This window comes from Quercus robur, chromosome 8 (genome assembly GCF_932294415.1).
Source record: "Quercus robur chromosome 8, dhQueRobu3.1, whole genome shotgun sequence".
Classification (NCBI taxonomy): Eukaryota; Viridiplantae; Streptophyta; class Magnoliopsida; order Fagales; family Fagaceae; genus Quercus; species Quercus robur.
In genome coordinates this window covers 48062994-48074683 of record NC_065541.1, presented here as the reverse complement: position 1 = coordinate 48074683, position 11690 = coordinate 48062994, and the positions used below count along the sequence as shown (strand labels likewise).

Genomic DNA, 11690 nt, shown 5'->3' with positions numbered 1-11690 from the left:
TGGGACTTGGATGCTTGGAAGTGGTGGCAATGTGGCTTTAGGTAGTGTGGGCACTGATGGCAGAGGAGGCAATGTGGCCGTTGGCAGAGATGGGATTGTAGGCAATGTTAATGCTGGGGGTGGAGCAACTGGTGTGTCCAAAAGGCAACGAGCCGCGAGGCTCACATCGATGCTTGAGAGTGACAATGCTACGATCATAGACAGAAGAAAACAATGCTTAGAAAAAGCCATGGTTTAAATGGTAGGAGCTAGTTCACTTGTATTATTGGGCACTATTGGCAATTGCAAGTGATGTTAATTGAAGAAAACTTGTACTCGGTGGTATTTAAAGAGACCAAATTCTAAAGGATTTTGAGGACTATGTGAGTTTGATGAAATGTGGTTGTAGGGAGAAACATCAGTTAGTTCACCTTCCAAGATAGGCAAATTGGAGCAAAACTAGTACCAAGTAATTACTAATGTAGAAAGATATATGGCATGAAAAATTGAAAATTGATTTTCGCCTTTTATGAAATCAGACCAACCTGTTTTATGGCTCATCAAAATATATCAATGAGTTATTGAACTAATTTTGGACCAACTGGTATGTGGTGGGGTCGACTAGGAAGTTTACTTGTCCAAATGCACCATGACTTCTTGTGACACAAATGTAGTCTTTCACTAAATGAATATATCTTGTAGAAGATGGAAATCGAGTCTGCAGAATTAATTAATCAAAATATTCAAAAGTCTAGAATATTGTTATTTATGGTGGAATTTAGACAATATGTAGTTGGCTAATTCTCGACCAAGAACAGATGGTCACCTAAACTGGGAGGTCAACCAAAGATATGTTATTTATTCCATATAACATATCTGTCTATATAATATATTGAATTGAAAGCTTTCAAATTAGATTCTGCGTACACCTTCAGTTTTGTTCCAATGTCCTAATTGCATTCTAATTTGATTTGATGGAAAATATTTTTTAAATTTTAAATGTATTCTAATTTTGTGCTAAGTGTTCTTTCACTTGCATATTAATTTGTGTCAAGTGCCTTTACATATAAATTTAAAAATCTAAAATTTGAAAAAAAAAAAATCATTAAACTTATCTTACTTCCATGTTATTATGAACGTATTTAGCATGCTAACTTTAAACTTAAAATGAAAATAACCTTTTTATACAATACGTTTTTTTTTCTTTTTTGATGGTCTTTTTTTTTTTTTTATTATTTTATGTGTGTGTATATATATTGTTATAACACACAAAAAAAAAAAAAAAAAAAAAGAAGAAGCGATAATTATAACTGTAAACATGCAATTTGATAATACACCACTCTGCCGAATTTGTTTTATCCTCCTAGGTCCTACCTACCTGATAAACATTCAATTTGAAGTGTTTTACATTCTCAAAAACAGGGAACCATTGAAGAAATATTCCTTCATTAAAATTAAATTGAAATTTACACATTCAAAAAAAAAAAAAAATTGTAAGAACCTAAAAAAAATGACTCTCTCCCATATGAAAATAGACTTTGCAAACTTAATATTGTTTAAATTAAGGGTATAAACGAGCTAAGAATTAAATGTTCAAGTTTGTCCATTTAATTTTATTTAGAACACAGCTGAGCTCAAGCTAAATACCAAATAAAATTACATATTCAAGCTTGATTCATTTTCTTGTTAAGGCTCAAGCTTATTTGTGAGCTATATAGTTGAACACGACTAACATGTTTTACACCTTCACAAATATAGAATTTTTAACATGAATAAACTATTTATATGATCAATAAACTACAAATGATAATTTGATATCATATAAACTTATTTATAAATTTGTATAATCCAATCTCAAATGTATATAAGTATATTTTTTGACAAGTATACATATAAAAATATAATATTATTATATATAATTGAATTGAATATCATATTTATGAGCTTATTCATGAACTAGGGTTGGCCCATGGCCTAGGCCTAAGGCTCCACCACAAAAAAAAAAAAGTTTACCTCTTTGGAAAAAAAGCCCATTTCCCATTGAAAAAGGCCCAATTTATTTTTTTTAAATGATTGTACACTTTTTTTTTTTTTATGAGTGATGCTAATGATACCACAAATTTTACTATAAGCTTAAAAACTAACATGTCACCAATCATTAAACAAAAAATTCAAACACTCATTAATTAGATTGTTTAAGTTCATTAATCATAGTCATTATCACATCATATTGAGACAATTTTTAGTACATTGAGCATTTTTTTTTTCATTTCTAACAAGGCCTCCAAAATACGTGACCAATAGAAATCTAACCCAATTAAAACCCTAAAATGTTTCAAAAAAAATGTTGCAAATGTGTTTAGATCATTAATGATGATTAATCTCCCTTAAAAGTTTGAAACTTTAATTTTTGTAAACCAATCTCCACCACACATCAAATAATATCTCTCTCTCTCTCTCTCTCTCCCCCCCCCCCCTCTCTCTCTCTCTAAAAAAAATAAAAATTAGATTACAATTTTACTTAACTATGCTTCCTCATATATCAAAGATAAAGTAAGTTTCTTTTTTAAAAAATAATATATTTTTATTTCTTTTTGCTAAAATTTATTCTTCAAGTATGATATTCAATCATCTATATGAAATTAACCTTAATTTAATTAATATTATTCAACCAATTAAGTATTTAATGAATCAAAAATTTTAATTTTATTAGTATTAAATTTTATTTAATTAATACTTACATATAAAAAGCGCTATATAATTTTTTCTCCTTTGTAGGCCTCAAATTTTGTTGGGTCAACTCTATCATGAACACATTATTATATTTGAACTTGACTCGTCTAATAAACTTGAGCTTGAGATTGACTTAGTTGCTAAATAAACGATCAATAACAAATATTTACAAGTTGACTTGAACTTGAGCTATTTATAAATGATTTAGTTCATTTACTCTCTTAATTCAAACTTGGCTAACTTTGAGGGTCTCATAAGTGCTCTGGCATAAGCAACCGGAAGTGATGCTAGTTTCTGTGCTTTTGCTACATAAGCCCGCTTTGTGAAGTTGTTGTAATCATTAGCTTCAATGGCATCTAAGATCTGTCGGTACAACAACAACGATGCCCATACTGCCCATCTACTAGTTAAGTTGAGCTCTGAAACGCCCTTCTCTGCTTCATCATAGAACATCCTAGCTCGTTTTATCTGGCCTTTCATGAAACTACGCCATTTATCGGTCACTTTCCCACGCAATATTTCATCGTCTGACAAGCCAGCTTGTGCTAGTTCATCTTGTGGGAGATAAATTCTTCCTCTGATAGCACTACAAAATCACATACGAGTAAAAAGTGTTTCTGTATCACGAATACAAACATAAAATACTTTTTTAAAAAAAACAGAAACTCAGTCTCATTAATTAAGCCAATATCAAGAATTGGGAGCATCATCATCAATAGTGGCAAACCTAAATCAAAGTATCTATTGAAATTCATGTAAAGTCTTTTGAAATGATTCAATAGGAGAGGTTCCCACCAAAAAAAAAAACATAGAGATTTTTATATAATAATCAGCTAGAATAAAGTCAATTAAATGAGCTTTATATACACCGTATAGGGCTGTAAAATGAATCAAGTTGTTTGTGAATATCTTAAATTTGGTTTGTGATGCTTGTTGGAACTCGATCATTAACACAACGAATTAGCCTTGAGCTCCAATTTAAAGCTCAATTGTGTAAGATTTAATCTTTTTTTTTTTTTAAAGGGGGTTGGTTTGATATATTTGTGAACACTAAAAGCTCAATTATGTAAGATTTAATCTTCTTAAAAAAAGGGGGGGGGGGTGTTTGGTTTGATATATTTGTGAATACTAAAGACAATAGCTTATCTTCTATAAAAATAAATAAATAAATAAAAAAGAAGAAGAAGAAGAAGATAGCTTTTGCAATTAACATGTGCAACTTAAATTGGAACAAACAGCACAGGTGTTGGTAGGCAGGATTTGTTTAAAACATGTTTACTAGCTAGAATATGCATGCGTTATAAGAAACTTACTCTTCTCCAACATCTCTGAGTATGTTAGTGAGTTGATTAGCAATTCCAAGGGCTAATGCAGCATTGTATACACTCTCTATTGAAGCCTTTGATTCTGGTGCTATCCCCATCACTGGAACACTCATAAGCCCCACAGTCCCGGCAACACAGTAGCAGTAAAGGTAGAGCTCATCGAAGTTCTCGTATCTTGATTTTCTCAAGTCTAACTTCATTCCTTCTATCATGTCTTTGAAGAGCTGTCCCAGGAAACAAAGGTGAGTTGGTCAATCTTAATCTTAGCACAAACAAACATTCTTTCTAATACACAAGTAAGCCATTTGGAATTCACCTGTATATCAACAGGGTACTTTGAGACAGTATAAGATAGGGCAGCATCGTACACATCATACGGTTGACCTTCAAAAAGATCAGTTAATCTTGTCTCCCATATTTCCAGAGCCCTGGATGTGATGTGTATAGCATTAGGCCCATCTACAAGCTCGTCGGTTCTCCTGCACCACACTATAGGGTAGAAGACATGCCATCCATCAATCAGCACTCATAATCATCTAACCGCTAGCTAAGCTTTATAGCAAAGCAGTAAGCACGCACAACAAATCTTAAGTTAAAGGTTATTATTGGTAATTAAGAGTTGGCAAAAAAGTAATTTAAATTATAGATTTAAATTAGAAGAAATAACAATTTATCACCTATATTTTTTTTGTAAAAGTATTATGTAAATGTTGTAAACATAAAACTTTTTATTAGTAAGATCTATATCACCTGCAATTATTCCAACATTATGGATTAGTTCGACCAATAAAAATCTGAAATATCAAATGAAAAGTTAGGCTCAACTCCAAATCAAGTAAGACCTCTTAACCATTAATTTGTCACTGTAACATTTTCTCTCCAATAACTTCAACTACCACCACTACACTGTCGTCATTGCAACCGCCCTACCCCCATACTACTCGATCGAGCTAGCCTAAACAAGCAAAGTACCTCCATAAATGGCAAATCAAAACCCATTCAAATCCCCTGGTTGACGCACATGGTGGTGCAGGACACAACTAGGCATTGTGCTTACCCATTCAACACACCCAACTCTCTAAGTCACACATCCCAACACCATTAGTCGTGAGGTAGATTAACTTTTGTAATTTATTTATTTTGATATTTTTATGAATTTTTTTTTTTTTTTGAGAAACTTTTATGAAATTTTTTAAATTTTAAGTTCAGGGTTGTTATTTCCTTGATTTTAAGTGTTTTTAATATTTTTATAGTCAACTAAGGATCCTTTAATGGTAGAATATCAATTAAGCTATTTTTTAGAAGAACAAAGTTTGGCTACAAACTTAATTATAGTCAATAGCTACAATTCCCATACAAAACATTAACATTGCTATATATTTTGAAAACTCAACCGTTGAATTACATGTTCTATATATTCTTAACAACGTGTCAAATTTTGTGTCAATCGAATGTTATTTACTGTTTGATTCATACTTATTTTTTATGCATAATTTTAGGCTACAAAAACTTGAAATTTAAACATTTAATTGGTGATATAACTATTGATTTTTAATTTTTTGTAAAATTTGCAAGTATGAAGCATATAAGAAGAAAATGTAATCCAGTGGTGGATTTGTCAAAATTCAAATCAAATAAAAAGATATTGAGTGGAGTTGTAATCATTGGCTACAACTAAGTTAATTTGTAGTCAAACTTTGTCTCTTATAAGATATATGTTCTTTTAGAGTATCTGTAGCAGATGTTGCAAAAAAAAAATGTCATTTTGACACACCAAAAACCTACTTTATTATTTTACCACATCATTTTACAATATCTCATTTATCAGATATTCTATCATTCAATTCTATACATTAAAATAATATTTACTACACATTAAAATAATATATTATCTCCTCCCTCTTATCACCATCAACAACAACAATGGCACATCCACCACTGCTGCAACAATAGCCACCAACAATCACGGCCGCAACAACACTGACCAGCAACCACCGGCACAAACCCACATCCACCAATGCCACCTTTAAAAAAAAAATTTAAAAAAAAAAAAAAAAAAAAAAAAAAACGGTGAAGGAAACCACCCTAAACCCCATTTGAACCCACCCATCAAAACCCACTCACCTCTGCCGTGAGTCCGTGACCCACCTCGCCACGACCCAGCTCGCCGTGACCCACCATGCCGCCATACCCACGACCCACACCGTCATTTGACCCATGTTGGAGCCCACGCCAGAATATACCCATATTGGAACCCATCCTTCACTAGAGAAAGGGCGATTAGACAGAGAGGGAGGAGAGAGAGCAGGATCCAGAGAAGTGGAGATGGAGTGGCTCAGAGTGGGATGAGAGAGAAAGATGAATAAAAAAATAATAAAGTACAAATGTCATTTGAGTCTGTACCATGTCAAAACTGCAACGGTACTGTAGCATGTTGCAAAAATTTGACACACTTAACACATTTGATAAAGTTTCGTTTTTGTGTTCGGTGTACCAAATGTGTCAAATATTTCGCATTTGGCACATCTGCTATGGATGCTCTTATGGGGCCTTTATATAGAAAATTTTAGCATTTTCTATATAAAAATCTCCCTCCTCTTTAATAAGGGAACATCTATTGGTCCCCCACCCCCCAAATAAATGTAGTGGTTAGTTTCTAATTAAGATATAATAAAAATAATAAATAAATAAATGTAGTGGTTCATTTCTAAGAAATAATAATAATAAATGTATTAGTTTAAATATGATTTTAATTGCTATTCTTGAAAGAGAAATTAAATGGCACTAGTAAAGATTAATTTAAGTTACACTTTATTTAACATCACAAAGAGTTATATATTTTTTTAAATGTGAATCTTTATAATTAAAAAGAGCTATGTTAGAGATGCAAAGAAATTCACAACTCTTAATTGATATAACTTCATTTTCACATAAGTTTATTACTAATTCAACTTTTACTATTTAACATCCACAACATAACATCTCAACAATTAATTTTTTTTTAAAAATTATGACTTTTTTTTTAATCATTAGACTTATTAAATCAGAAAAGAATATACACACATACCATCGATTGCCCAAATAGCTCTTTGTCGTTCTGGTGTCATTAGTAATGTACCTGAAAATAATTAATTGCACAGAATAAGCTCAATTCAACAATATTTCTCTTTTAAAAACAAATATATATATATATATTATATTTTTATATTCCCAATTATACAATAAATTACCGATAGCAACTTAAATTTAAAAAATGTGCCCATAGTTAGAAAAGTGGAATGATAAAAGATGTAGTTTGTATAGATTTACTTTTATGTCCCTACTAAAAACACCTGGACTCCACCATATTTTTTTTCCTCTCTCTCTCTCCTAACCAAACACCCTCTCCAAAGTTTTCCCTCCAAAGTTTTTCATCAACCCTATTTCACCTTCAAACAAACACACCTTAAGAGTATTTGAAGACCATTGCACTGTCTAAAGTACTCATTATAGTAAAATGATTTACGTGGGCCTTGGCTAAGGCTATATATATACGAATACTATTCACGGAAGAAGCTCGGTTTGAACGTTTCCCAACTTATTGTAACAGGAATATATTTTTATAAATAACATTAGTGTGTGTTTGGAGATTTTTTTTTTTTTAATGACAAAATTTAGTTACAAAATTGGCTATAACATGTTTTAAAAAAATAAACACTACTACATATTTTGAAAATCTAACTGTTGAATTGCATATTCTTTACGCTTTTAATATTTATTTAATAAAAATCGATTAATATATATATCTTGTTTTATCTTTTATGAGACATTAGAATATAATTATATCTTAAAAAGTGAGATTAAAAAAAAGTTATATGTACAAAAAGGAAAGCTATTGCTCTTTTTATGTTACATCGTAATTCGTTAGTAAATAAACCGCATATATATAATTCCATTATATGTTGAACTTGACATTAGAATGCGAAGCTTCAATCAAGTAAGATAATTATTACAATTACAAAAGGATCACATTTTAAATGAAATTGATTTAAAATTTTGGCATAAAAATAATAACTGCAAAGTTCTAAAATTTCACATCTTTTCTCTCCTTTCTAACAACCAAAAAGATGAGTCTCAGGCAACAACAAAATAATTCAGACAGAAAAACGGACTTTTATATAGTGGAGTTTTTTTAAAAAGCCATATACGTACTTAGTATCTTTTTGCTTTTTGAAACGAGATATTAATATTATAGTAGTCAATGTCACCTAATAGAAAGTTACATGTGATAGAAAATGTTTCCTAATTCTTACTTTAAAAAAAATATATTGTTTCCAAAAAAAATGACTTCTCTCATATGTTTAGTTATGATCTTAAAAAATGAGCTAGAAAACACGACTTTTTCACTCATGTTTAGTTATAATCTTAAAAATGAGCCTGAAAACACTTAATACTGATCTTTGCTTACGATATAACATTTTGGAAAACATTTTCTACACTGCACTTGATCTGAAAAAATAAGTCTCTCTTCTCTTTTCTCGTAAGAGAGCAAAGGAGAGAGAATGCTTCTTCAAGTGGAAAGTATTTTCATACTATTATGTTTATTTTCCGTTCACTACCAAATATGGATGGATTTTTTGTTTTTTGGTTGACTTGTGTTTTGTACCATGCTAAATACTAGAAAATGTTGAAAACGTTTCTGGAAAAATATTTTTTTTACCGAAACAATTAAAACTGTTTGAAGTATTGATTAAATGATTAAAATTATCACGTGTCGGGTCTCACCTATTAAAAAATAATTTCGGCCCATACCTGAGAGTGAGTGTTAGAAGTATTGGTTAAATGATTAAATTTACTACTCCCTTCATCTCACTTTTTTTATTCTGTTTGAAAAGTCAAACATTTTAAGGGAATATCATTTATTATTTTGTCTACCTTTTAAAAATGTATAAGTTTTCAAAATTACCCTTAAAAAAATTTATCAAAAAATTGAATTAGTAAATTAATAGAGGTATAAGAACATTAGTAAATTAATGACTTTTATTTTTAGAAATAAGATAATATTTTGAGACATTTCAAAATAGAATAGATGACAAAAAAAGTGGGATGAAGGAAGTATATTTTAATAGTTTAAATTTTTAAGACAATCATAATTTTACAAAAACGTAAAAACAGAATAGATTACAATCACGTACACACAAATTAAGAGGAGCTGAAGAGTAAGTACCCAGGTAAAATGTCTTGGCATGCTCGGCAGTGACTTCTCTACACCTTTCAAAAGCTTCATTCAAACGATTCCAATTGGTGTTACCATCATTCTCAATTGGTTTTTCCAGATCCATTGCAGTCTTCCTCCTATGCTCTCTCATCAGATCTGCTTGCTTCAGCACCACTTCATGCACCCTTTCCTCCACGGATCTTGATGGGTTTGCAATTGCACTTGAATATGCAGAAACCCCAGATGAAAAACTAAGTTTAGAGCTCAACTTGTTACTACTACTACACCTGCAATAATTTCTGGGCATGAGACTGAGCAAAGAGTGAACATTCTCTTTGGGACAAACCACACAAAGGACAGCAGACATCTCAGGCGTTTTTGCTTCGGTTTTAGCGTAGCTTAGGCTCTGCTTATGGAAAAGTTTGGACTTTAGACCAGTAGTTCAGAGACGTAGAAAGGATGTAAGTGCTTGAGTTTATAACAAAGGGTGTGCACCATAGACATAGACCAGTAGTTGAGAGACTTACAAGTTATAGTAGTATTTTTTATTAAACGCTTATAAACCATGTTTCTCAAAAAAAAAAAAAAAAAACGCTTAAACCATGTGTTCTCTTTTTTTTTTTTTTAGATCATAGAAGCTATTTCTTTGATAATGATATGTCTCACAAAACCTAGTCTATTTTTAAGTAAAAAAATGACAGGGTTTATACTTATTCATTTTATAAGTTTTTTTTTTTTTCATCAAGTCAAGACAGGGTTTATACTTCTTTGTGCGTTTTTTTTTTTTTTTTTTTTTTTCTTCTTCTTCTTAAGAGGGAATCGTTTACGAATCTCTTATTGAATAAAAAAAATAAAAATAAAAACTTTACCACTTTTTAGTTTTACCAATTAGAACCCACACAAAAACTAAAACAATAATTAGGGAAACATATTATGTTTTGTAATTTGTAAATATTGAATATTAATGACCAAACTTCAAAATTCTGCGACAAAGATATATTGAGCGAGCAGATAGAAATTTTATGTTTCCTTTGACAAAATCTATCAAACCAAAACTTTTATTTGCCCTTTTTTTTCATTGGAGACTCACAATGTGTTAATGAAAAGAAGATAGCTCTTTCCTTTCCCTAGAATATCTCTTCTCGACATGGAATTTTACCAATTCAATCAACACACACTAATAACCCACGTTATCTTTAACTAAATTAAGATCAATTTTCTTTTTCTTTTTTTCATTTCATTTTTTGTGTGTGAAGGTTTGGCATTTTTACAAATCTGCAAATACATATGATGCCATGTCATTTTGTGGGTGTATTTTAAAAAGAAAATTAATAATTTTGGAGTTAAAAAATTTATTATTTATATTAATTATAATCAAAAAAATATTTATTTTTCTACTCCATTTAAAATGTGCATGCTAGCTATATTACTAGCATTGTAATTTACAAAAAAAAAAAAAAAAAAAAAAAAAAAAAAAAAAAAAAAAAAAGAAGAAGCGCAAGAGAGCACAACTGTCATTGACATTTTTCCTTTAATTTATTCAGAGTCATTATTGACATTATTTAAATCAAGAATACATTTTATATCTTTTAAATTCTAACTGCCAACAGGGATAATAGATTTTTTTTTTTTTTTTTTTTTTTTTTTTTTTGAGAATCAACATGGATAATAGATTTAGTTAGTTCATCAAATCTTATCTCTCAATTTTTTTTATTTGTAATTTGCCTGAAAAATCTTACAGTATCTATTTTTGCTTCTTCGTGCAATCAAATACACAAATATATTTATAATGCGTCACCTTTATGAATTAATTAATATGACCATTGTGGCCACATGTGGGATGCGCTTGTACCATGTGTAGGGACTAGGGAAGGCATGACTGAGACCTTTATTTATATATATAAGACAAGCTAGGTGTGAAACACATTTTTTTTTAATATATATATATATATATAATAAAATTTATTAAAAAAAAAAAAAAAAAAACCTGCAAAAACACAAGGGTATGATTGACATTGTGGTGAATAGAGAATAGTTCACAAAAAGAAAATTTTGAAGTTTGAAGGCAGCGAAAATTTCACAAAAGATGTCACAATACTCTTTCTTGCTTTCGTACTGTGAATTGGGACAAAATGGGCTTCTGTCCTTTTCAGCCAAATTAATTAGCCTTTTGTCCTTCTTCCTAAACTAAATAGGGAAATGACTCTTTTTTGAAACTCGACTTTCTCAAAATCGAGTTAAAAAAAAAAAAATTTCTGGAGCCCTATAGTGACGTTTTTAAGGACCTATAGTGACGTTTTATAACTTGATATCCATGAAATCGAGTTATAGGCAATTTTTTATTGCCTATAATTCGATTTCATGGATATCAAGTTACAAAACGCCACTATAGGTCCTTAAAAACGTCACTATAGGTCCTTGAAAACGTTACTATAGGGCTTAACTCGATTTTGAAA

The 11690-nt window shown here is 30.4% G+C and overlaps 2 protein-coding genes across 2 annotated transcripts in view; both read right to left on the bottom strand.

Annotated features, from left to right (window-relative positions):
- Window positions 1-11690, bottom strand: part of LOC126696756 (phytoene synthase 2, chloroplastic-like) — a 102398-nt gene that overhangs the window by 71893 nt on the left and 18815 nt on the right. The window lies entirely within an intron of this gene.
- LOC126696757 (phytoene synthase 2, chloroplastic-like) lies at window positions 2783-9712 on the bottom strand. The gene is made up of 5 exons (XM_050393459.1): window positions 9244-9712; window positions 7105-7155; window positions 4354-4526; window positions 4026-4261; window positions 2783-3298 (listed from the first exon to the last, which is right to left on the bottom strand). Exons 1-5 carry the CDS (start codon window positions 9599-9601, stop codon window positions 2926-2928), a joined length of 1191 nt encoding a protein of 396 aa, XP_050249416.1. The 5' UTR covers window positions 9602-9712; the 3' UTR covers window positions 2783-2925.

Coding starts and splice junctions, on each gene's coding strand:
- LOC126696757 (XM_050393459.1), bottom strand. CDS start 9,601: ATGTCTGCTGTCCTTTGTGTGGTTTGTCCCAAAGAGAATGTTCACTCT. Junction 4,527..7,104: donor AGCTATTTGGGCAATCGATG/GTATGTGTGTAT, acceptor TCTACCCTATAG/TGTGGTGCAGGAGAACCGAC. Junction 3,299..4,025: donor CTCAGAGATGTTGGAGAAGA/GTAAGTTTCTTA, acceptor GTGATTTTGTAG/TGCTATCAGAGGAAGAATTT.